The sequence below is a fragment of the Mesoplodon mirus genome (genome assembly GCF_964341445.2).
Source record: "Mesoplodon mirus genome assembly, chromosome: 5".
NCBI lineage: Eukaryota > Metazoa > Chordata > Mammalia > Artiodactyla > Ziphiidae > Mesoplodon > Mesoplodon mirus.
The window spans coordinates 49,235,646-49,263,148 of NC_138980.1; the positions used below are offsets into that span (position 1 = coordinate 49,235,646).

A 27,503-nucleotide genomic window follows, 5' to 3' on the forward strand; every position below is an offset into this window, starting at 1 on the left:
CCACCGAGATGTGTGCCTGATTGTACTTCTCCAAAATCATATATATGCTTATCTCTCCACCTTTGTCTCTTGGGAGAGGTTCCTCAGAACTCTCTGGAAGGCAGTCTCCTGGGCCAAAGATAGTCCTCAGTAAGTCCCCAAAGAAAACTGAAACTCACAACTCTCATGTTGTGCATTTTTATATCAGTGGGCACTTGACAATTTGACTGAGGCTGGGGACTAGCCATTGTGGCCACAGAGCAGGAAGGAAGTCCCCTGCCCTCACCAGAAGGCCAGTTGACTCTCATCTTCGAGGCAAAGGGTAAGTACACCTTTGCCACGGGAAGTCTGGTCTTTGCTCTGGTGTCCTTGGCTAAGCCGGCCTCTGGTTTCCTTCCTGTTTGCTCCCTTATCTCCTCTGTCAGCACCTGGAGTCAGTTTGGACTCTAAGTATAGGAAAGGAGCTGGGGAAGAGGGGACTGCTTCAGAGGACACCTTTGCCTTTCTGTTGGAAGGGGCAGAGCCCTCAGTCACTGGAGGTAACAGACCCGAAGCCTTTGCATGGTCTTTCTTCCAGCACATAGTCTTATGTGATTCCCCCCATCAGGGTGAAAGGAGAAGTTGCAATCTGAGAATTAAGACTCGTTTTGATACCATCTGGTTTGGGGGCACACCAACCAGCGTGCTCTGTCTTTCCTTTAGGCCGGTACCATCATGCATCCGTGGATAGCCATCTTGGGCCTCATACTCCTTCTGATAGGTAAGTGAATAGGTGGGCTGTTCTTTGGAAGCGCTGAGGAAGGGGGAGTGTGTGTGGGGGGGTGTAGGGGGTGTGGGGGGGGAGAGTAGATGTTCTTGGGCTTTGTTGGAAGGTAATGGGGTCAACTAGTGAATAAAGAACCAGGCTGACACCTTAAACCAAAGAAATTTCATAAATGCTAAGAATTACAAAATCTATGGGTAGGTGAACAAGGCACGATGCAGTACAGGATGACATGTGCTGCCATTTGTGTTGAAACCAAAAAAAGGAGTAGGTAGATGGCTGTGTATGCATGAACTACTCAAGTGCATGTAGGAAAGAGTAACAGTTGTTATCACGGTGTGGAAGGGGACGGGAAGAAGAAAAGGGGATAGGGTGGGAAGGAGACGAGTGCTTTATTGTACCATTTTGTGCCTTTTGATTTTTTGAAACATGTGCAACTATTTCTTTTAAAAGGAAAATATTTTAACTTTCCTGGGGGCGAGGGTTTGATCACTGGTTGGGGAACTAAGATCCCACATGCCTCCTGGTGTGGCCAAAAAAAATTTTTTAAAGAAAACTATGTTAATTCAAAACATTCTACGAGATAGGGGAAAATTTTAGAAATAGACATATCCTAAGTTTTAAAAACAATCTCTAGAGGTGGGAATGTGAGGAAAGTACATTTTTAAATTATACTTCTAAAACTTAAATTTTGGGCTTCCCTGGTGGCGCAGTGGTTGAGAGTCCGCCTGCCGATGCAGGGGACATGGGTTCATGCCCCGGTCCGGGAAAATCCCACATGCCGCGGAGCGGCTGGGCCCGTGAGCCATGGCCGCTGAGCCTGCGCGTCCGGGGCCTGTGCTCCGCAACGGGAGAGGCCAAAACAGTGAGAGGCCCGCGTACCGCAAAAAAAAAAAAAAACCTTAAATTTTTATAATTAACATGTATTACCTTTGTAGTCCAAAAATGACATTAAGCAAAATTAAATATTTTCAGAATTCTAGTGAAAAATATAGACTCTTAATTTATGTAACAATGAGTGTTTTATTCCCAGAGCATTTCCCAAACTCACAGCTTAGTCTTAACTATGATTAACTGTTGAATCTCAGATTTCTTTCAAGGACCACCCAGACTGCATTTGGCAATGCAGGGATTTTTAAGCCACTGCCACAGGAGAGAGTTTTCCTGCCTATTTGTTTTTAAGAGGCAAAATTTAGTATTTGATCGAATATTCTCCAATTTTTTGGTTTCACCTGGGTAAGAGGACCTTACCACCTGCATTGCAGGGCTGTCATCAACTCACGAGAAAGGATCCCTGCTTAAATTTTTTGGATTGATCGTAAAGCATGATAAGCCTCAGTTCCTCCTGAAACTATTATAAACCCTTTTTTCTAAGAACTGATTTCTAAAGAGTTTACTAGGCTTCTGCCTTCTAGTCAATGATGCTTTAAGTAAAACATTAGCTCTGCTTTTTTTTTTAAATAAGAGAGGGGTTGTGAGGTGACTTTATTTGCAATAGCAATTTTTAAAATTGCAATAAAAATTGAAAATCAAAATTTTAAATGCAATAGACTTTTTTTTTTTTTTTGCAGTACGCAGACCTCTCACTGTTGTGGCCTCTCCCGTTGCGGAGCACAGGCTCCGGACGCGCAGGCTCAGTGGCCATGGCTCACGGGCCCAGCCGCTCCACGGCATGTGGGATCTTCGCGGACCGGGGCACGAACCCGTGTCCCCCGCATCGGCAGGCGGACTCTCAACCACTGCTCCACCAGGGAAGCCCCGCCGTAGACTTTTTAAAACGGATTTCAACTGAGACAGTGATTGAATCTAGGGGAAAGGAAAAGCCACATGTATGTATTACCTATTAAAGAAGCAGATAGCTGTCAAACACAGGATGAAGTACACAAACACTCATGCATTACTGGAGTATCATTTGTTTCAAACCTTTTGGAAAGAAATTTGGTCATATTCACCAAGAGACTGAATATATTTCTGCCCTTTATCCTGATACTTTCTTTCTTGGAAATCTTTTCCTATTAGGAAATAATCCTGAATACAGAAAAACATTTATATGATGTTTTATCTACAAATATATCTAGTAAATAGTAATGCTGCTAAAGAATATGTTAACATAGAAAAATGCTTATACTAAATTTTAAAACTCAAGATATAGTCAGATGATTACAAACCAAAGAAGCTATATAAAGAAAAAAAATGAGAATGAAATTAAAGTTAAAATATTGAGACCTCATGCTCAGGTTTCTCTTTATTTACAGATGGTGTAACGTCTTACCCACGAGTGACTGGAGTGGTGGGTCAGTCTGTCAGGCTACCCTGCACCTATGGTGGAGAAGTTGTGAGCATGTGCTGGGGCCGAGGGGCATGTCCTTTAACTCACTGCGGAAGTGACATTATCTGGACTAATGGATACAGTGTCACCTTTCAGAAGGACAAACGTTATAAGCTAAACGGAAACATTGGTGGAGGGGATGTGTCTTTGACCATAGAGAATGCAGCCCAGGCTGACAGTGGCTTGTATTGTTGCCGTGTTGAGAAGAGAGGGTGGTTCAATGATATAAAAATCACCCTAGACTTGAGTATAAAGCCAGGTGAGCTTGTCTTCCTCCTTCCTTTGATCACTTCCTGTGGGTTCCCAGAGATAAGAGTTTTCTGTTTGTTATTAACTTTCTCTTCTTTAATAGGGAAAGAGGAGGTTCCTATAATCTTGTTTTCTAATAACTTTTGGAATAGAATAACTTCTATTTGTGTAGAATGAAGTGTTAAGACCCAACATGGTCAAAAATAAATAAAATAAATAATAAATTAATTAAAAAAAAAGACTAACCTTGATTCAAGACCATAGTCTAGGATCTTCCCAGTCAGCAAACTATCTCCTAAAGCAGTGCTTCAAAAATGCTAGTTGGTTCATGAAAAAGCATTCACTGTTCTACAGTGAAATATAGTGAACATTTTTATGGAGGTAAATTTATTCCACTTGAAGAACTGCCCTTTTCTCTGAGGTTATGTCTTAGAAGAATTCTCAAGTGTCCTTTCTTAACATTTCAAGACTTATAGAGAATTCATATGTATAAAATAGGTAATATAAGGTCCTGTCAAGTAGATATATCATTTGGCTTTAACAATCTATCAATTCAGTCTTGTTGCATATACATTGTATAAGCCTATATAGTTTCACCCCCTCCCTCTGTCCTGTCTTGGATTTTTTGAAGCATATTTCACACCATATCACTAAATTGACTGTTGAAAAAATAAAATGGCCTTATTGCAGTATGAAAACATTTGCATCTCAATAACGTTCACCTGTTGCTTTTAAGAAATTCATAAAATCCAAAAATCTGGGAAGTTTACATTTTTCCACCTTGATGTAGACGTCCTAATTTTTCTTGCCATTTGATGAAAGGAGCAGGTTCTTCAGGATTTCCTGGTTTCTGGTGCTCTTTCCTAATGAATCTTCTCCCACTAAAGTCTTCTATTGACAACAGAATCCAATACCTGTGGCCTTCATAAGCTATGACTCTTTTTTGATTTAAATGAACTTGATATTGCAATCTCCCAACTTTTGTACTTGGCTTGTGTCCTTTATAAAGGCAGGTAAAATAAGGTCAATTCTGATACAGCAAATAGCTGACTCTGGGGAACCTATATGTAGGAGGCAATTTAAGGAAGCCAAAAGAGGCTGGCGCTATAGACACGTGATGAGGCAACGTGTGGAGAAGAGATTATTTTTGGAGTTGTGAAATTATCTGATTGGTCTGGCTGAATATTTTGTAAAAAGAATAGAGAAAGAAATTAGTAGGGGACTTTTTGTTTGTTTGTTTTTGTTTTGTTTTAATTTATTTATTTTTGGCTGTGTTGGGTCTTTGTTGCTGCGCACGGGCTTTCTCTAGTTGCAGACAGAGGGGGCTTCTCTTCATTGCAGTGCGTGGGCTTCTCATTGCAGTGGCTTCTCTTGTTGCGGAGCACGGGCTCTAGGCACGCAGGCTTCAGTAGTTGTGGCTTGCAGGCTCTAGAGCGCAGGCTCAGTAGTTGTGGCGCACTGGCTTAGTTGCTCCATGGCATGTGGGATCTTCCCAGACCAGGGCTCGAACCCTTGTCCCCTGCATTGGCAGACGGATTCTTAACCACTGCACCACCAGGGAGGTCCCAGTAGGGGACTTTTAGAGTGCTTAGAAATTCTTTAATAGATGAATATTTACAAAGCCACTGCTCTGTCCAGTGGGAAACGGGTCCGTAACTGAGCCAAAGTGACTCTCTGCCTCCAATCCAATTCTTTGCTTAAGTTTTCTTGCACTTTTCACAGAATCAGCTTACTTTTCAACCTTCTGTTAGGGCTCTTCCTCAGCAGCTCCTCTACCCTTAGTTTCCTAGATTCTTCCTCAGGAAATACTTACCACTGAGGAAGACACATTAGTTAAACAAGCCAATTAGGTTTCTTCCTTTTTATAGCCTTTGATCAGGCTTTTTTGCTTTCTTCCTTTTTTCTCTAGATTTGATTTCAAACTGAAGGGAGGGGATTGGATTGCACTCTTCTTAAAAACCTCTGACTACACTGTTAGAGCAGGGTCAGCAAACTGTAGCCCTAGGACCAGATCGGATTATAAAACAGACTCACCAACAGTTTTATAAATAAAGTTTTATTGGAACACAGCCACACCCATTAGTTTATATACTGTCTATGGCTGTTTTCACACTGACAGAGTTGAGCAATTACCACTGAGATCACAGGACCCCCAAAGCCTAAAACATTTACTAATGCCTTGTACATAATAGACACTCATAAATATTTGTTGAAAAAAACGTTTTTCTTCTTTAAGGCAAAAATTAGTTAGTTTCCAAATTAAATTGACTTCAATCCCTCAAAAGAGTTTTCATACCAATTGTCTCCTATTCAAAAGATTTGAGGTTCTAATTTATAGTTAGTAGAGTTGAAATTTAAGAATACTTCTTGTGGGCAAAAAAGATGCCTGGTGAGAAAAATGTACACATTCTTGATTCAATCCTACAATTTCTGCTTTTGTGCCAGGCGCTGTGTTTTGGGTTAATCCTAGTTGCAGTTCTTCTCTGGGTAGCTCTGAGGACTTCAGTAAGTGGTTTGGAGTCCTATACCATTTCTGACTCTGGAAAGAGACAAAGTCATTACCTTTTGTTATTATCCCTTAGGAAGGAAGGAACCTTAAAAGGTCTAGTCCACCTTCAAACCAAACGCACAAGGCATCTATGTTATCTAGCGTATGTTAATGGTGTGAATTAATCCACAATTAGGATGCAGGTCTGTTGGGAGGGTACCCTTAGGACTGACTGAATGGAATGCTATTTATTTGGTAAATATTCTGGTTCTTGGGAACTACTATTTAGGTCCTAGTTACATGCCACTGAGGACAAACACGGCTTCGGGCTCTAGACTTTTTCCCCTACCTCACAGACGTTTATGAAGATCCATAAATCTGATGTGTGGGACTAGTCTTTTCAAAGGGCTATGATACAAATCCCAGGTGTCATTTTTTTATCTCCAAGCCTCCCCATATATACTCCTTTCAATGCAGCTGTGTCCTTGTTGTGAACATGTCTTCACTCCCTCCTCAGTCACAGATTGTAGTTCACCAATGAGGAGAACTCTGAGTTCATGGGAGATAAGTGCTCACTTCTGCCTGGGGACAGTCCCAGTGGTTGTGTTGGTGCACAGGCCCAGCACTCGACTCTTGTTTCCTGCTGCTTGATGAATCCTTGCTTTTATGTTGATTTCTAGCTCCACCTACGACAACAATAATGACCACTACTATTCCACCAATGACCACCACTACTACTACTCCACCAACTACCACCACTACTACTCCACCACCAATGACAACCACTACTGCTCCACCACCAACTATCACCACTAATACTACTCCACCAACAGCTACCACTAATACTACTCCACCACCGATGACGACCACTACTGCTCTACCACCAACGACGGTCACCATTGCTCCAGCGACAACGAGGGCCTCTACCTCTGCTCTTCCAGTGCCAGCACACACAAAGAACCTCCAGCCAGGTAAACAGATGTGCTTCTGAGCCCAGCAGGCTTTAAAGGAGAGGATATAGACCATCCAGGGTGTTGTGTTAAGGCAGAAGTGCAATCTGGGGTAAGGATTTGAACAGGCTTCCAAACCTGGCTTCACAGAATCTGTGAACCTCCGTCCCATGTTATAGTCACCTTTTGTATGTATAATCATCTTCAGAGTGAGGGGACCCTATAGCTTTTTATCAGATTCTCAAAGGAATTCATTAATAGCAAAAAAATAAAAATAAAAAGGAATAAAAAAGCCAGACCACTGATCTTGGACATCTAAGGAGGATGGTGGGGATTTGGCCCAGTTGAACACAGACTTATGAGGAAAAATAGGGAATGCCAGAACAGGGTCAGGTGAATGAGATTCTGTCCTTACAAGGAGCTCTGAATAGAGATCATTTAATCCATTCTGAAGTCTCACCCAACACTTGAGGATAAGATTTCAGTGAAGTTAATGTTTACTCTGTTTCCTGTGTCTAGAACCATGCTAACTGCTTTACAAGTATTAAGCCACTTCATTCTTATGACAATCCTATGCCTTGTAGGTGTGATTCAATCCTATTTTACATTTGTGAGGACCAAGGCACAGAGTCTAAGTTCAGTGTTGACAGTCATACGAATAGGAAATGGTTGAGTCAAGATTGTCCCCTTTAATTTGAATGTTGGGGCTTTGCTGCCTTCTATTATGAACATAGAGCTTATGTTTGGATGAATTTGTCCTGATCTGACATTCTCACTGGAAAAGCCTTCATACAATTACCCTGTCTTTTCAGGTGTCAGGGTGTCGGTGACTTACACAGCTTTGCTTCTGGCATCCTTTAGTTTATTTATGTAGCAGAGTAATGCTATTTATACTGATGACAAAGTAAACATCAGATTTAAGGACTATGGGATTTAGAGTGCACACGTTTTTTTTTTTTTCAATTCTGGCTACATAGTTCATAGTTCAACTTTTTGTTAGATTAAAGTTTAGGTTAATACAAGTGGAGAATAATTTGACTTAAAGCTGGGGAAATAGCTTGCCATTCTGAGGACATGTTTAGGTTCAAACTTTCTATTTTTCGGATTAAAAATGTAACTTTTTAGTGGAGATTCTCAAAGCCTCCACAATCCTTTGGCACTTTAAAGTGGCCCTGGATCCTGAGGAATAACACAAATGTCACAACCTTTTAGCCGAAAAAGTCTGATGGAACATATTGATTTCCCTTCATTCCTGTTGAATAATGTCTATATTCAACCAGGAGGGATCTGAAGGATTGGACTTTGAACTGAGTTTTAAAGAGACATCTTTAGGTTAAAACTGGGATTTTAGAGCCATAAAACTTTGTAAGAAAAATAGTTTTGTTCCAGGCAGCGAACACACTAGAGCATCTGTTGACTTTCTCAATATTGATTTAGCTTCTTAATAGTTTGTGCCTGCAGAGGTGGATGGCTTAGTGCTCCTTGTTTGGTGAACATGTGTAAGTTACAGCCTTTGTTTAAAGCGGAGTTTCAGAAGGAAAGTGTTTGTTTATGTGACCTCCTGGGGGATAGTATTAGTTGAGTCTTAGAGGCATCCTGATAGTTTCCTAAAGAGTTTGAGTTTAGAGTTGAACTTTACAATATAGAAAGGAGGTGAACACTGGAGCAGATCCAGGGCAGGGGAATTTATCTTTACATCCATTCCCTCTCTGTGCTCTGTGCCCCGTCCATGCTAGTTGCCTAAAATATTCATGCACTGGTTGGATGTAAAGTTGTAGGAGCAGAGAAGAAAAGAAAGATGACCACATAGACCCAAACTAAGGGATGGAGTTAAGCTCAAGAGGTCCTTTTTAAGTTGACTGAAGATGCTGATCATCTGACTTTCTGATTCATCCTGTTCTTAGTTCCTATTGTTCCTAAAGAGAGACACATCCTGTTACAGATTTGAGCATTAGAGGAAAGCAAAAACAAACAAACAAACCCCACCAAAAACAAAAGACAGTTCAAAACAAGAGAAGAGATGATGTTGAAATGTGAAGACCATGGTGGGGGAGTGGAAAGAGAAAGACCAGTGAGAGGCAATGAGGAAAGCCCAGGTTTGGGAACTCTTGTCCAGCCAGCACCACTAACTTGCTCTAATTTTCTGTGGTGCTCTAAGAGGAAGGGATGTAAAGATCTTATAAAGAGGCAAGTGGTCAACTCTGCAGGTAACGTGAAATGTCTGATAGAAAATAAAGAAGAGATTTCAAGAAAGGAAAAGGAAACATAACCCTGAGAACTCTTGGTGAAGCTTTTTGGTGAGAAATGGAAGATGAATCAGATAACACAGGAAATCAGTCTTATGCAAAGAGTGACCAAAACACAACTGCAGAAGGAGCCAAGGTACCAGGAACATTGCTTTGAGGCTCATTACCAAGACTCAGACATTGGACAGTACTGTCACCTTAAAGGGACCTCAAGGAGTTAAATATTCTCAGTATGTTTTCCATGCTGGTCAGTGTGTGCATCTCCCTGGAAAGATGTGTGGATGGATAATTAGGAACTTGAATAAGGTGAAGAAAGCCAGACTGGGGTTCTTGTGATGCGGGGAGAGTGGATTAGTGCCCACCTCAAGGCCCTGCTCCACAAAAGTGCAACGTCATTGGTATGAATAAAAGTTTAGGGCTTCCCTGGTGGCGCAGTGGTTGAGAGTCCGCCTGCCGATGCAGGGGACAAGGGTTCGTGCCCCAGTCCGGGAGGATCTCACATGCCACGGAGCGGCTGGGCCCGTGAGCCATGGCTGCTGAGCCTGCGCATCCGGAGCCTGTGCTCCGCAACGGGAGAGGCCACGACAGTGAGAGGCCCACGTATCGCAAAAAAAAAAAAAAAAAAAAAAAAAAAGTTTAATTGGGTGTCCTACATAAGATGCACTGTTGTAGGCTCTAGGGGGATCCTAGGAGTATAAAAAGTGAAATAATTCTGTCTATTGATAAGCTCTCCAGATCATTCCCTAGATCAGATTTATTCATGATAATGAAATACCTATATGGCAGTATAACACCTGAAGGCCATCCTTGAATATTTTCTAAGAAAGAGTCAAAGGGTAACTCCTGATTTTAGTTTTGTTTTTTACTTTTCTTGGGGGTGGAAATTTTCCTCCACAAATTGAACACCATTCTCCCATTCTTGTCATTCCAGTAGCTTCTTTATCTTCTCCAACGCAGAGAGCGGAAACCCAGCCTACCACACGGCAAGAAACAAATATAACCGGCTCACCATCGCACTCTTGCTCAACAGGTAACTTCCGTTTCTTTCCTGAACACCTGGGAGCTTTCAAATTTTGATGAACATTGGCACATTGTTAAGAACACATATTCTGGAATAAGACAGATCTGCCTTGAGTGCCAACACTGGCTACTCCAGTCAGCTATGCGACTTGAACAAACGTCTTACCCTCTTTGAATCAGTTTTTATCCTTTGTAAAATGGATGGAATGTTACTGATTTTGTAGAATTCTTGCAAAGATTTAGTGAGATAAAGATCTTGGGACACCGTTAAAAGGTAAGTGATAGATTTAGTGGCAATTATGACTATTACTTAGAATGTCCAGAAATACATACAACTGAGCGGCATAGACAGCTTATATCATTTGGGAACATCCACATGCATATCAGTATTTTTCTAAATTAAATGAACCAGCTTTGACTTCAAACTTAGTATTGGGCTTACTCCCTTGGGCCAGAGCCTTAAAACAATTAAATCCAAACGAAGCTGGTCCGGACCAAACTGGTCACCTGTGTTTATGCTTCCTCTAAGACCCAGAGGATATGTAGAGCCAGGAGGCTCCCCTTCTGCCTTGTCAAGTTTTCATTTCACATGGACACTTTAAGATGGGTTGAGGACACATGACACCGGCACCAAAGAGGCATGCCCCACTGAGATTCTGCTATTCCACCCTCCAAAAGTCTTCCCCACTCTCCCCAATTTGGGTAGGTCCATATTCTTTTGAGATGTAAGATTGACCTGTCTTTCCTGTGATGGAGAAAGGTGATGCTGAGTCCTGTCATCTTTCCCAGCTACCTCTATTACCTATGGTGGTAAATTCGGGGAGTGCCACATGCGGAACCCCTCTGTAATGCAGAGCTAGCTTATGTGTCCTTGTGCCTGTGATGCATCCAAACAAGGTCAAGCTTTGCAAGACTCCTCGTGCATATGGCTCATCGTGCTCAGGAGTTGCCAATCTGTAGTGGACCCCCAGTATGGCCTACCTTTTGCCAGTCATTCCTGGAAGCTGGTTAGTTTAAAATGGACCCAAAGTGAAACTCAGAGAGGGACCAATTCACTTGGGATTAGCCAAAGGTGACATTTGGTTTTGAAAGTGGACTCCTTAGTGTGAACTGCTTCCGGGCACAGAAACAAAGTAAAAGTAGATTAACATACAAAGTGACAGCAGTAGGAGCAGCTGCAACCCACACTTCTATGCGATGAGGAAGAAGGAAGTAGGAGCGGAGAATCATTCTCTAAAATATGGCACTAAAACCTGATCAGAGTAGAGCTTTCCAGAATGGAACAGACACTGGAGGAGCTGTGTCCCCATGACTTCTGTGACTGCTGCCATCTTGTCAGTGTCTGTGAGGCTCTCCAGCCAAATCCTTACAAGTGCCCCAGTCAGAATTCTGTGGGTTAAAGCCTCACAAAGCAAAGAATGTTAATCTGGAAGGAAGTTTGGGCATCATATGGCCTGCTACCCACCTTTTGACAGATGGATGTGCCAGCAAACCGTCATATATTACCTATTTAATTCTTTCAGGGCAGACCTTCCTCATTGCCATTGCCAGACTGGGGAGGCTCTTTAGTTCTGCTTTGGGGATTGACAGCTTCCAATTCAACTGTCAGTTACTAGCTGCGTGCCCATGGGCAAGTTGTTGCATTCCTCATTGCGTGTTTGTGAGGAAGGAAGGACGTGATGTTTGGAAAGTCCATTGTACTGTGTTCCTCCCCCTATTGCTCCTTTCATTATAACATAATAGTAATAGCTGATATTTGTCTAATATGGTGTTTAGTGCATCTTCTAATGTGACAACTTTATGAGACAGACAAGTGCTATCAACAGCTTGTAGTTCAAGGTTACCCCAGCTAGAAATATAAATATATACAAATACATACATACATACATAAATGTATATGCAAAGGACCTGATCAAGGTCACATTGCCAAGGGACATTGTCAGCACTGAAGTCAAGTTTTATTTGACTCAAATCCATGCTGTTTTTTTTTTTTATGCTGTTTTTGCAACATCATCCATTCTGTACCTGAAGGACTTACTTAAGGTTATAACACAAGTCATACACAGAGCCTAAACTGTAGATATTGTCTTTGGCTCTCTAAGTAGTGTCGGAATGAATAAAATGTAGACACAGTAATGTAAAGTGTAAAAATTTGGGGGGATATAGTTAGTCCAGTTTCATTGCCACTGGACAGTGACTTTTTTTTCTTTTTTTTGCGGTACACAGGCCTCTCACTGTTGTGGCCTCTCCCCCGTTGCGGAGCACAGGCTCCGGACGCGCAGGCTCAGCGGCCATGGCTCACAGGCCCAGCCGCTCTGCGGCATGCGGGATCCTCCCGGACCAGGGCACGAACCCGTGTCCCCTGCATCGGCAGGCGGACTCTCAACCACTGCGCCACCAGGGAAGCCTGGACAGTGACATTTTTATAGCTTTGTCAGTAGTTAGGGAATTTGTAAGACCTGCAGTATTTTCACTGAATAGGAATGCAATGTGTGTGGTGGTTATGAGCTGAGGCTATGGTCCTTTACTAGAGTTGGAAACTTTAACCATTTCAGATCTGTTTCCTCATCAATAAAATGGGGTTTAAAAAATTGGTATAAGGATGTAAAGTGCTCAGTAAAAAGAGAAACCTGTATTTGACCTATAGTTGCTTAGGAGGGCCAACAGTATATGTTCTGTATAACAAAAGAGATATTTCAAACACTATTAAAATTTGGATATTCAAAACTTTAGGCATGATATCCTTTTATATTGGGGTTTTAGGTAGTATAAGATACTTTGGCCTTGGGGCTGATATAACGTATTTTCTAAAGCACTTCTGCAACAATGTCTAGGCACTGTGGCATATAATATAGGAGTTGGATGCCACCTATTTCAGATATCTTAGTACATTTCATACACATTTTGAATGTAAAACCAATGTAACAACTATTTTGAACGGGGTGGTTCTGCTCTTTGGATGTGCAATGGCCTCTGAGCATCCTCACTGGCAGCTTCTTAGCTGTCATGAAAATACTGATTACATAACTTTAAGTGGCAATTTTTTTTTTTTTTTTTTGTGGTACGCGGGCCTCTCACTGCTGTGGCCTCTCCCGTTGCGGAGCACAGGCTCCGGACACTCAGGCTCAGCGGCCATGGCTCACGGGCCTAGCCGCTCCGCGGCATGTGGGATCTTCCCAGACCGGGGCACGAACCCGTGTCCCCTGCATTGGCAGGTGGACTCTCAACCACTGTGCCACCAGGGAAGCCCTAAGTGGCAATTTTTAACCTAGTTCTGATAATGGGCCACTATGACTCCTCTAAAATTGTATGTAAACTTTCTGTGTACGTGCATTTTTTTCCACAGAGAGAAAAAAAAGTGTTCATTTTGGAAGGGTTCATGACAAAATGGTTTAAGAAGCACAACCTTACAGGTTAAATTAATAAATGTTAGTAACTTGGTATAACTCTTGCAAGCCTACAGCATTTAGCCATATGATTATTCAACTTTTCATTCATTACCAGAAGGCAATGTGAATATATTTGGTGTTTGCAGTGAAAATTCAATACTTTTTGTCTTTCTAATTCATTTTCCTTCTTGTTGAGCAGATGGGTATGGCACTGTGACCCAGTCTCCAGATGCCCTTTGGCATAACAGTCAAACTGTAAGCATATTCCTTCCTACTTTATTAGCCAGATTCACTTTTATGTCTCCCTGGAAGCAAGTTACATTTAGAGATTGTTATTGTAAGACTAGTCCACACATTTCAAATAAAGGAAGAAAAGAATTTGACTCTTAAATAGGGATGCTTTAATTAACTTAAAAAGTTTATATAGATGCACTAGTTGTCAGAAATACCTGAAAAGTGATATTTTACTCTCTACACACACACACACACACACACACACACACACACACACACTACAGACTTTCTCCTGCCCAGAAAATTAGAAAAAAAGTGTGAATTAATTCAAGGATCTTGCGTTAATGTTACATACCAAGGGCGACTTCAGTGATCGTTAGAGAAATAACGTGCTTTGAATTGATGTGGTGGAATGGGGGCCATCCCAACTAAAAGTGTTATATAAATGAAAGTGTGCTTGCTTAAACATAGGCCCCCTAATATCCTTTCAACCCAATTGTCCTCCTATATAGAAATTTTGAGGCCACTTCTGAACCTTTCTATACATAAACCTCCCCATATGATGACTTATTAAGGTCCTAACATCTTGAAAAACTTTGTGATTCTATAGGATGTTGTCATACTTTTTCCACAGTTAGATTGAGAAAAATCTAAGGGGCTTTATTCTTATAATGTTCATCAAAACCTCATCTTTCTAAGTTAGAAGAATTTATCAATAGGTCCTCTACTGTTGGCTCCCTTGGGTGAACCAACTTTCCTTTTACTATGTGCAAATAATTCTTAGAAGCAACAAACCTAAAGAGCTTCAGGTATGAGAGTAATCCCGATCACAATTGGAGAGAAGTTGCAGCATGGCCATTGTAAGAGAAATTCAAGCTCAGGCAAAGTGGGGTTATTTAGTGTGAAATCAAATGGCCTTATGTTGCATACCTTAGTGACAATGAGAGCACCACTACATAGGAGTGATATTGAAGATTTTAACAACTCATGGTATGGGCACTGATTGATCTGATGGATATGTGCTGAATTTGTATATGCCTGTTAAATAGCAGAACTGCCACAATGTAAATGACTGTTATATTGTTATAGCTGGATTAAGAAAAAAGAAACAAACATTCTGAATGATGAGATTGTTCTTTACCTCAGTTACTGGCAGGACAGGTATGTTTAGCAGCAAGTAGAAGCAATATAGGAGCAAGTTCACAACAGGCAAAATCGTGGGCTTTTTGTGTCTTGACTCTGAAGATGTCAAGGTGTCTCCCAGGTATCCTGAAACCAAGCAGCATATATTTCGACCCAGTAAATCAACTTCCTGAACTCCATATTAGGGGGAGAATTGAACAAATACGTGAAGATGTATAAGAAAAGATGTTCATTGCTGCTATTTATACTCATGAAAATGTTATAAACAACCTAAATGTTCAATAATAAGGGATTAATTACTTAGTCAATTAAGCATGCCCGCTTATTGCCATTAAGCATGTTGTCACTGCAGTGCATTTACTGACATGAGAAGACAGTGTTGATTGTTAAATGAAAACATGTACTTCCAAAATAGTGTAGAGACTTCCCCGGCAGTCCAGTGGTTAATAAGACTCTGCGCTTCCAATGAAGCGGGTGCTGGTTCGATCCCTGGTTGGGGAGCTAAGATCCCAAATGCCGTGCAGCACGACCAAAAAATGTGTGTATGTGTGTGTGTGTGTGTGTGTGTATAGTGTATATACTGTAGTATATATTGAATATAGTAACTGCTTCTGTTAAGAAAAACACTAGGATAAAATTCTAGAAGAGTATGTAATGAAACATGGTAATAGTGGCTGTTTCTGGATGTTGGGATTATGGTTGATTTTTGTTTTCCTTTCTTTATGCTTAGCTGCACATTCTAAAATGAAACTGTGGTTTTCATGTAACATAATATTTTTTAAAAGGAAGCAAAACCTGCTTCCTGTAACTCCATGTTCCATGTAACCACTTTACCCCCCACAAGTAAGGTAATTACACAGCTTTTCCCTCCCAAGACACTGGCTGTTCCCCCTTTAAGCAAGGACAGCTCATATGATAAGTCACCACCCTTTGTGTTCCTCATAGTGTTGATCAGGAAGTACCTAAATTATCTTTCCCAAGAACCCTATTTAATCTGCATTTGACAGACAGAGAAACAGAGGGTCAGAGAGGATAAATAACATGTCTAGGGGGCCTCCCTGGTGGCGCAGTGGTTGAGAGTCCGCCTGCCGATGCAGGGGATACGGGTTCGTGCCCCGGTCTGGGAGGATCCCATGTGCCGCGGAGCGGCTGGGCCCGTGAGCCATGGCCGCTGGGCCTGCGCATCCGGAGCCTGTGCTCCGCAACGGGAGAGGCCACAACAGTGAGAGGCCCGCATACCGCAAAAAAAAAAAATAATAATAAATAACATGTCTAGGGTCACACAGCAACTAAGTAAAAGAGCTGGAATTTTGACTCCAGAGATTAAACTCTTATGCAGGAAGAGACTTGAGACTTAATCTTTTTCTCTGATCTTCACTTTCTTTCTGTTAAAATACCTACCCCGTGGGGCCTCTTTAGGATTAGAGTTAAGTTATGTCAAGGGGCTGAACATGATGCATGGCGTATTTTAGTTTTATTCCGGGAGGTGATGATCCCTTATGAACCATACTAGGAGATTTAAATAAAGTTGTATTTCTTTCCAATTGTGCAGCATTTTAATTGTTAAGCAGGGCCATGTATATGAGCATCTACTTTCAAGTCCATTTATAAAGACATAGATGGAATCTTGAATTCTAGTTAAAAAAAAAAAGTTTTGTAATCAAGGGCCAATTTTAATAATTGAACACATTCACATAGCTGGAGATAACACCACCACGTCAACTTATATAGGAACAAAAATTGTTGTTTTCTTTTTTAATATCATAAGAGGATTATTTATGAAAATAGCTTATTAATTTTTTAAAATAGGTATAATTTACATATAATAAAGCACACTCATTTGAAGTGTACAGTTTGAGTTTTGACAAACGTATACACCTCTGTAAATACCACCACAAGCAAGAGATAAAACATTTCCACCATCCCCAAATACATTTTGAATTCTAAATTGTCTTAGAATTTCACCACATGGTTATAACTTTAAATCATTTGGTCTTACCCCTCATGATCCAGAACTAGCCAAAGGCCAATAAAGATAAGTGTGTCTGTGTACATTATTTTCAGAAATGTTTTCTACCAATAATTCTAAGATTTTTTTTTTCTTTTTTTTTTTGATCTGCTGATCAAGCCTGTGACGCTGGCACAAGATCCATGGATAAGCACCAATAAGGGAGTCTACATTGGAATCTGTGTTACTGCCTTGGTATCATTGCTCACATTTTTGGTTTTCATGATTAGCAAAAGTAAGTCACCTCAGGACTGTGCCTGCGGGAGTTTTCTTGAGCCAAACTGCCTGTAGCCCTACACACCACCTGATTTGAATTTCACATAACTTCCTCGTTTTTTACCTTGTTCTTTTTTTATTTTTTCTTTATCTTAAAATTATTGTCCCATAGAGAGAAACATGATATTTAAATTCTCCATAGGAGAAATTAAATATGGAGAAATAAGCATTGGTTGGGTAGAGTTGGGGTTTGGAAGGCAGCAAACCATTGTAATATATAAGATGTGTTCACTCCTCCTTTCCCCCTTCCCTCAAGAACCAAGTTTTGTCCCTATAGGGGGTGAAATTGTTGAGGGTGTTACAACACCCACTTAACAGAAGAAGCAAATGGGACATTGAGAGGGATACATGATTTCAGGGCTAAGAGTAGAACAAAGGGGTTCACAAGGCAGCCATCCAGGGCCTCCTGGTCTCCTTCCACCAGTTGGGCGTGTGTGTAAAACCTGTCACCTATGGAAGAATCACAATCCCCCATTTTTTTTACAGTGAAATATAATTGCATTAAAGTAAGTTGGGACATGTGGGTGAATACACTAAACTATTAGTAAGCATGAGATACTTTACACTAAGGGGCTTATTTGGCTCCTTCAGATTAAAAAAAAGTTACCTGGAGTTATCAGGCGAGGGTCCAGATTGGTTTTTTTCCCCTTCTTTTTAAAAATATTTTCTTGTAAATTAATTTTTTCAGCTTCTGAGGTCTGTACAGATTTTGTTCATATCAAAGTAATAACAGTAATAATATACTTGTTTGGAAAAAAAATCTCATGAACTCTGTGTCTTACATGTTTAATTTTCTCTCACTTCTTCCCCAATTTAGGATATTTTTGCCTGGGTAACAAGGTGGAGCTACTACGGTAAGGTTGAAAGAGTTTGTGTCAATGCCTTTTGATATTCTTACTCTAGTAAAAATAAGGATAATTTCTCTCTCCCTCTCTTTTCCTTCTGAACTCTCCATTTTATACTCTGGATCCTGAAAAATCTAGTATATGGGCACCTCCATTGCTGTCCAACCTTCCAGTGATATATATATATATATATATATTTTTTTTTTTTAAGGAGTTTTGCCTTTTTTAAAAATTTTAATTATTTATTTATGGCTGTGTTGGCTCTTCGTTTCTGTGCGAGGGCTTTCTCTAGTTGCGGCAAGTGGGGGCCACTCCTCATCGCGGTGCATGGGCCTCTCACTATCGCGGCCTCTCCTGTTGTGGAGCACAGGCTCCAGATGCGCAGGCTCAGTAATTGTGGCTCATGGGGCTAGTTGCTCTGCGGCATGTGGGATCTTCCCAGACCAGGGCTCGAACCTGTGTCCCCTGCATTGGCAGGCAGATTCTCAACCACTGCGCCACCAGGGAAGCCCCTCCAGTGATATTTTTAGCATCTCTGTATTTCCCTGGAATTGCGCCAGAACTGCTCCAGAAACAATACGTCAAACCTGACCGCTTAGAGCAAGAGAACTAAATTGCAGATTTTGTTTGATGGGACATTTGAATGGGTTGTTTGGTTTGTTATTTGATTTCATTCAGTGCTTTGTTTATTGAGTGTTTATTGAATGCCTACTAAATTCCAAAGAGATGGACAAAACAGACAGAAGCGTATAAATGAATAAGCAGGGTACTTTTAGAACTTGCAGAGAAATGCCATGGGGAATACAGAGCAGGGCAATAGGCTATGTGAGTGAGCCCCAAAGGAGCAGAAGGCAGTTCTGCAAAGATCTGGAGGAAGATGACTCCAGGCTGAAGACATACAAAGGCAAAGGCTAAGGCACATGCTTCCAGCTCCCCACCCTTCCCACCATCCCCATTGTTACATGCCCAGCCTGCTCTGTTCCGTTACATTAGTTGTTGGGCCTCATAGCGTTTGAATTTTTTGCAAATCTACCCCACTGCCCAGTGAAAAGTGAAATCCTCTTTATATGCATTCATGTAGTCATTTCCCCAAACACCTGTCTGTAATGGTAGGAAATCTCTGCCTACTTCCAAATCCAAATAGCCTGCTTCATTTGGTCCAGCTTGGACTTTTTTTTTTTTTTTTTTTTGAGGTATAGTTGTTTTACAATGTTGTGTTAGTTTCTACCGTAGAGCGAAGTGGAGTTCCCTGTGCTATACAGCAGGTTCTTATTAGTTATCTATTTTATACATATTGGTGAATATATGTTAATCCCAATCTCCCAATTCATCCCTCCCCACCCCCGCTTTCCCCCCTTGGTGTCCATATGTTTGTTCTCTACATCTGTGTCTCTATTTCTGCCTTGCAAACTGGTTCATCTATACCATTTTTCTAGATTCCACATATATGCATTAATATACGATATTTGTTTTTCTCTTTCTGACTTACTTCACTCTGTATGACAGTCTCTAGGTCCATCCACATCTCTACAAATGACCCAGTTTCGTTCCTTTTTATGGCTGAGTAATATTCCATTCTATATATGTACCACATCTTCTTTATCCATTCATCTGTCGATGGGCATTTAGGTTGCTTCCCTGACCTGGCTATTGTAAATAGGGCTGCAATGAATATTGGGGTGCATGTGTCTTTTTGAATTATGGTTTTCTCTGGGTATATGCCCAGTACTGGGATTGCTGGGTCATATGGTAATTCTATTTTTAATTTTTTAAGGAACCTCCATACTGTTCTGCATAATGGCTGTATCAATTTACATTCCTACCAACAGAGCAAGAGGGTTCCCTTTTCTCCACACCCTTTCCAGCATTTGTTGTTTGTAGTTTTTCTGATGATGGCCGTTCTAACTGGTGTGAGGTGATACCTCATTGTAGTTTTGATTTGCATTTCTCTAATAATTAGTGATGCTGAGCAGCTTTTCAAGTGCTTCTTGGCCATCTGTATGTCTTCTTTGGAGAAATGTCTATCTAGGTCTTCTGCCCATTTTTGGATTGGGTTGTTTGTTTTTTTGATATTGAGGTGCATGAGCCATTTATATATTTTGGAGATTAATTCTTTGTCTGTTGATTCCTCTGCAAATATTTTTCCCATTCTGAGAGTTGTCTTTTCATCATGTTTATACTTTCCTTTGCTGTGCAAAAGCTCTTAAGTTTCATTAGGTCCCATTTGTTTATTTTTATTTTTATTTCCATTACTCTAGGAGGTGGGTGAGAAAAGATCTTGCTGGATTTAGGTCAAAGAATATTCTTCCTATGTTTTCCTCTAGGAGTTTTATAGTGTCCGGTCTTACATTTAGGTCTCTAATCCATTTTGAGTTTATTTTTGTGTATGGTGTTAGGGAGTGTTCTAATTTCATTCCTTTACATGTAGCTGTCCAGTTTTCCCAGCACCACTTATTGAAGAGACTGTCTTTTCTCCATTGTATATCCTTGCCTCCTTTGTCATAGATTAGTTGACCATAGGTGTGTGGGTTTATCTCTGGGCTTTCTATCCTGTTCCCATTGATCTACATTTCTGTTTTTGTGCCAGTACCGTATTGTCTTGATTACTGCAGCCTTGTAGTATAGTCTGAAGTCAGGGACTCTGATTCCAGATCTGTTGGGTTTTTTTTCTCAAGATTGCTTTGGCTATTTGGAGTCTTTTGTGTCTCCATACAATTTCAAGATTTTTTGTTCCAGTTCTGTAAAAAATGCCATTGGTAATTTGATAAGGATTACATTGAATCTGTAGATTGCTTTGGATAGTATAGTCATTTTCACAATATTGATTCTTCCAACCCTAGAACATGGTATATCTCTCCATCTGTTTGTGTCATCTTTGATTTCTTTCATCAGTGTCTTACAGTTTTCTGAATACAGGTCTTTTACCTTTTTGTGCAGGTTTATTCCTAGGTATTTTATTCTTTTAGTTGCAATGGTGAATGGGATTGTTTCCTTAATTTCTCTTTCTGATCTTTTGTTGTTAGTGTATAGGAATGCAAGAGATTTCTCTGCATTAATTTTGTTTCCTGCAACTTTACCAAATCCATTGGTTAGCTCTAGTAGTTTTCTGGTTCTTTAAAAATTGCCAATGGTAATTTGATAAGGATTGCTTTGCATCTTTAGGATTTTCTATGTATAGTATCATGTCATCTGCAAACAGTGACAGTTTTACTTCTTCTTTTCCAATTCGTATTCCTTTTATTTCTTTTTCTTCTCTGATTGCCGTGGCTAAGACTTCCAAAACTATGTTGAATAATAGTGGCGAGGCTGGACATCCTTGTCTTATTCCTGATCTTAGAGGAAATGCTTTCAGTTTTTCACCATTGAGAATGATGTTGCTGTGGGTTTGTGGTATATGGCCTTTATTATGTTGAGGTACCTTCCCTCTATGCCCACTTTCTAGAGAGTTTTTATCATAAACGGGTGTTGAATTTTGTCAGAAGCTCTTTCTGTGTCTATTGAGATCATCACATGTTTCTTATTCTTCAATTTGTTAATATGGTGTATCACATTGATTGATTTGCATATATTGAAGAATCCTTGCATTCCTGGGATAAATCCCATGTGATCATGGTGTATGATCATTTTAATGTGCTGTTGGATTCTGTTTGCTAGTATTTTATTGAGGATTTTTGCATCTATATTCATCAGTGATATTGGTCTGTAATTTTCTTTTTTAGTAGTGTCTGTGTCTGGTTTTGGTATCAGGGTGATGGTGGCCTCGTAGAATGAGTTTGTGAGTGTTCCTTCCTCTGCAATTTTTTGGAGGAGTTTGAGAAGGATGGATGTTAGCTCTTCTCTAAATGTTTGATAGAATTCACCTGTGAAGCCATGTGGTCCTGGACTTCTGTTTGTTGGAGGGGTTTTAATCACAGTTTCAATTTCATTACTTGTGATTGGTCTGTTCATATTTTCTATTTCTTCCTGGTTCAGTCTCGGAAGCTTATACCTTTCTAAGAATTTGTCCATTTCTTCCAGGTTATCCATTTTATTGGCATAGAGTTTGTTGTAGTAGTTTGTTATGATGCTGCGTATTTCTGTGGTGTCTGTTGTAACTTCTCCTTTTTCATTTCTAATTTTATTGATTTCAGTCCTTTCCCTCTTTTTCTTGATGAGTTTGTCTAAAGGTTTGTTTATCTTCTCAAAGAACCAACTTTTAGTTTTATTGGTCTTTGGTATTGTTTCCTTTGTTTCTATTTCTTTTTTTTTCTGCTCTAATGTTTATGATTTCTTTCCTTCTACTAACTTTGGGTTTTGTTTGTTCTTCTTTTTCTAGTTCCTTTAGGTGTAAGTTTAGATTGATTATTTGAGATTTTTCTTGTTTCTTGAGGTAGGGTTGTATTGCTGTAAACTTCCCTCTTAGAACTGCTTTTGCTGCATCCCATAGATTTTGGATCATCGTGTTTTTGTTGTCATTTGTCTCTAGGTATTTTTTGATTTCCTCTTTGATTTCTTCAGTGACCTCTTGGTTATTTAGTAGCGTATTGTCTAGCCTCCATGTGTTTGTGTATTTTTACATTTTTTTTCCTGTAATTTATTTCTAATCTCATAGTGTTGTGGTTGGAAAAGATGCTTGATACAATTTCAGTCTCTTTAAATTTACCAAGGCTTGATTTGTGACCCAAGATGTGATCTATCCTGGAGAATGTTCCATGTGCACTTGAGGAGAAAGTGTAATATGGTGTTTTTGGATGGAATGTCCTATAAATATCAGTTAAATCTATCTGGTCTTTGTGTCATTTAAAGCTTGTGTTTCCTTATTAATTTTCTGTCTGGATGTTCTGTCCATTGTTGTGAGGTGTTAAAGTCCCCCACTATTATTGTGTTACTGTCAATTTCCTCTTTTATAGCTGTCAGCACTTGCCTCATATATTGAGGTGCTCCTATGTTGGGTGCATATATATTTATAATTGCTGTATCTTCTTCTTGGATTGATCCCTTGATCATTAGGTGGTGTCCTTCCTTGTCTCTTGTAACATTCTTTATTTTAAAGTCTATTTTATCTGATATGAGTATTGCTACTCCAGCTTTCTTTTGATTTCCATTTGCATGGAATACCTCTTTCCATCCCCTCACTTTCAGTGTGTATGTGTCCCTAGGTCTGAAGTAGATCTCTTGTAGACAGCATATATATGGGTCTTGTTTTTGTATCCATTCAGCGAGTCTGTGTCTTTTGGTTGGAGCATTTAATCCATTCACATTTAAGATGAGTATCGATATGTATGTTCCTATGACCATTTTCTTAATTGTTTTGAGTTTGTTTTTGTAGGTCCTTTCATTCTCTTGTGTTTCCCAATTAGAGAAGTTCCTTTAGCATTTGTTGTGGAGCTGGTTTTGTGGTGCTGAATTCTCTTAGCTTTTGCTTGTCTGTAAAGCTTTTGATTTCTCCATCAAATCTGAATTAGATCCTTGTCGGGTAGAGTATTCTTGGTTGTAGGTCTTCCCTTTCATCACTTTAAGTATATCAAGCCACTCCCTTCTGGCTTGCAGTGTTTCTGTTGAGAAATCAGCTGTTAACCTTATGGGAGTTCCCTTATATGTTATTTGCCGTTTTTCCCTTGTGGCTTTTAATAATTTTTCTTTGTCTTTAATTTTTGTCAGTTTGATTACTATGTGTCTCGGCATGTTTCTCCTTGGGTTTATCCTTTCTGGGACTCTCTGCGCTTCCTGGACTTGGGTGGCTATTTCCTTTCCCACGTTAGGGAAGTTTTTGACTTTAATCTCTTCAAATATTTTCTCGGGTCCTTTCTCTCTCTTCTCCTTCTGGGACCCCTATAATGGAAATGGTGTGTTTTATGTTGTCCCAGAGGTCTCTTAGGGTGTCTTCATTTCTTTTCATTCTTTTTTCTTTATTCTGTTCCACGGCAGTGATTTCCACCATTCTGTCTTCCAGGTCACTTATCCATTCTTCTGCATCAGTTATTCTGCTATTGATTCCTTCTAGTGTATTTTTCATTTCAATTATTGTATTATTCATCTCTGTTTGTTTGTTCTTTAATTCTTCTATGCCTTTGTTAAACATTTCTTGCCTCTTCTTGACCTTTGCCTCCATTCTTTTTCTGAGGTCCTGGATCATCTTCACTATCATTATTCTGAATTCTTTTTCTGGAAGGTTGCCTATCTCCACTTCATTTAGTTGTTTTTCCAGGGTTTTATTTTGTTCCTTCATCTGGGACATGGTCCTCTGCCTTTTCATTTTGTTTGTCTTTCTGTGATTGTCCAGCTTGGGCTTTAAACAGGTCTTTCTTCAATTCCAAATCCATCCCTCTTAAGCTGCCAGCTGTTATTCTTAGTTCTCTTTCATTGGATGTTATTACATAGTCTTTCCTATGTCTGAGTTAATCATATGAGCCAATCCACAGAACATGCCTTGAACTATGCCAAACATATTGCAAGTGTTCCATAAACATTGGCTTTTATTATTGCAGTCATGCCCTTCACAGCAGTGAACCTGTAAACCCCTCACAGGCACTATTATTATTCTTAGTCTACAGATTGGAAAACAGGTTTAGAGATGTTAAGTGACATCCGAGGTCACACCCCATAGCAGGTAAAAGACTCAATCTTATGTCTCTTAGAGTCCAAACCCCATACTTATAGAAAATTTTGACTATCTGCTTCCAAGAATGGAAGCAAAAAAATACTCCCTACAGGCAGAAAAGCATGAAAGATAGCATCCTTTTAGTTTATTTTTGTCCTTTTGCTGTTAACTTTTTTTTTAAAGTTTCACTTTTTGTCACCTAATTAGAAAAGAAAATATTTATTTTAGGAAATACTGTATAATACGGAAAAGCAAAGCAAAGCAAAAAGAAAAATGAGCATTTCCCCATGAAGTTATTTTTGGGGCACCTATATCACATTGACTCATTTTGAGCTACTGACACCTAAACGGTTTCCACACATGTGTGACTAATCTGTTTAAAGATCAGAGCTGAGTGAAGATGCAGTACATCTCATATCATTTCTGGGCAGGCTTAACTAATAAAAAGTAGTAACTATATACACTACAAATTATAAATAGTAGCAATATCAAAATTCCACAAATGACCTATTCATACACTTGATGTGTGAGCATATGTGTTATAAAAGTCATTTAACCCATGGCTTTCTAATTTTAACCATTAAGGCATGGTAAGATTTTTGACTCCATGATCTAGTATACACTTAGATGAAACAATACTATTTTAATATACCAGTATGCTCTGATATTTTGTATACTTATATATATTTATCTTAAAAACAGGATATAGACCACTAACTAGATTTAATAACCCTCTCTAAAGGGTCACAGTCCACAGCTGGAAAAACACTAGCCAAACCATTTCCTAGCCACCTTTGAGAATATGTATCCTGGTTTAGTACTTCAATTTGATGTCTGATATTTGTCTTCTTAGATTTTCTCTCTTTGTTTTTTTTAAATATTTATTTATTTATTTGGCTGCATCGGGTCTTAGTTGTGGCACATGGGATCTTCTTTGAGGCATGTGGGATCTTTTGTTGCAGTGCATGGGCTTCTCTCTAGTTGTGGTGTATGAGTTTTCTCTCTCTAGTTGTGACACGTGGGCTCCAGAGCGTGTGGGCTTTGTAGTTTGCAGCATGAGGGCTCTCTCATTGAGTCCTGCAAGCTCAGTAGTTCTGGCACACGGGCTTAGTTGCCCCACGGCATGTGCAATCCTAGTTCCCCGACCAGGGATCGAACCTGCGTCCCCTGCATTGGAAGGCAGATTCTTTACCACTGAACCATCAGGGAAGTCCCTAGATTTTCAATTTTTGTATTCTATTACATGAGACTCTAGAAGGAGTGCAGTCTGAGGTTTTTGAAACTACTGCTGAGGTTTTCTACCTGCTTATTAAACAGACTTTCCTGAAATTTCATGTTCACAACTCTGAAAGCTTCTATTTATTTCATAGGCTGTGTGAATGGGGTTCTGGGAAATGCAAATACCCAATCTTGCTTGAACATAAACAAATGCACTGCTCATACTTGAGAAGTGGTCTGCTTTTCTCTTACTCATGTTATTCTTTCCGTAGTGTGATTCCGTTGAGGGACTCTCACATTGGAGCTTTGAAAAATGCAGCTCTGAAGCCTGTCCGAGCAGAAGACAATATCTACATTATTGATGACCTTCATTAAGTCATGGATCCAGTGGGCTTCTAAGGTGTTATGCCCTTGACTGTGGAAGACAGTGACCAGATATCACTGTGCCAGAGTCCTTTCATGAAGCAGGACAATTTTTCGGTCAGTTTCCCATGGCATTCCAACCAGTCAGTGACATGGGGTAGAGTGAGTCTAGCTCATCTGTGTACCGTCAACCTCTGTAACATTGTCCTAATTTTTTATACTAAAACTGGCTCAATCTTTCTGGTCATTGCAGAGCTCTCTCCAAAACATGAAATTTATTCCTTAGAATTGTACATTCTCTTTAGACCCTATGAATCCTGTTTTCTATCAAGAATTCTCCTTGGGGAGACAGAATAAACACTACTACCTCAATTACCAAAGCTGTCGAGAAGAGCTGAATACCACTTAAAATCAGCAAATCCAATTTGGGACTTAAAGGACTTAACTTGGAAGCGTTTCATGATTGTCTTTTTTTTTTTAATCAAGCAACTTAAAATGTTATATTCCTTAGGGCCCCCAAGGGTTTCATATCATGGGAGTGTACAGGTTTTTATTTATGCAATGGGAAAATAGAAGTGAATGTGATTTTGCCATTATAGGTAGATCTGGTTTCTCAGGGCTCTGGAAATAGAAGTGCTTTCCCTGGGACCAGGATGGGTATTTTAGCAGTTAGAAGAAGCTAGCATAGTGAGTGGACCATGGAGACACCAGGGGGAAAAAATCAATTGCCATATGATTTATGCTATTTCTGCTACATTGGTGCCACAGTTCTAGGCACTTATGTAGACAACTGGCAGACTCTCTGATGTAATTTTTAGAATGAGGCAGAGTGGAAATAAAAGGAAAAAAGAGGGGGAGGGAGTAGTAAAAGAGGCTTTCTGACTTAGAAAAGCTAATTTGCAAATATAATAGTGTTGTTTGAGAGTGTTACCAGTTTCAACCGAAATGCTGAATTGTCCTCAAACCACTTTGATTTTTAAAATTGTTTTGGAAGGATAAAGGGTCTTTTTCATATTGAATCAACTCCTGTGTTATATCTTTTTCACAGCTCAATTAAATTTTTGGTTTTTCCAGAAGAGTTAGACAAAGGCTAACAATAAGGATATTTTTAGTCACTAGGAGCATTTCTACATGAACAGTTAACAAGACTGGAAATTAATTTCAATTTGAGTAAACCCTGAAACAACTCATGCTTGAGTTATTTGGGAGGTGATCAGAGCTACTCACACCAAAGTGGTCCATGAGGGCTGGATGCTTGTTTTTGAAGGCAATGTTCTTGGCACTTCTGTGGAGTTCTGGGAAATTAACAGGACCTCTGGATAAAAGTTATAGGGGCAAAGAAGATTGCTAAATATTGTATACTAGTTTTCCCAAGTGAGACCAGACTGATCTAGTTTAAAAAATTATGTTCCAACTACAGGGA

General features: G+C 39.9%; 1 protein-coding gene across 1 annotated transcript; it reads left to right on the plus strand.

The window, feature by feature from the left end:
• Nucleotides 1–693: 693 nt before the first annotated feature.
• On the plus strand, nucleotides 694–26,337 carry HAVCR1 (hepatitis A virus cellular receptor 1; the record flags this gene model as incomplete). Its single annotated transcript, XM_082621856.1, has 8 exons — nucleotides 694–739; nucleotides 2,998–3,330; nucleotides 6,489–6,779; nucleotides 9,939–10,034; nucleotides 13,613–13,668; nucleotides 16,919–17,033; nucleotides 17,892–17,928; nucleotides 25,990–26,337. The coding sequence occupies 8 exons, from the start codon at nucleotides 694–696 to the stop codon at nucleotides 26,090–26,092; spliced, it is 1,077 nt and encodes a 358-aa protein (XP_082477982.1). The 3' UTR covers nucleotides 26,093–26,337.
• Between the last annotated feature and the right edge of the window lie 1,166 nt (nucleotides 26,338–27,503).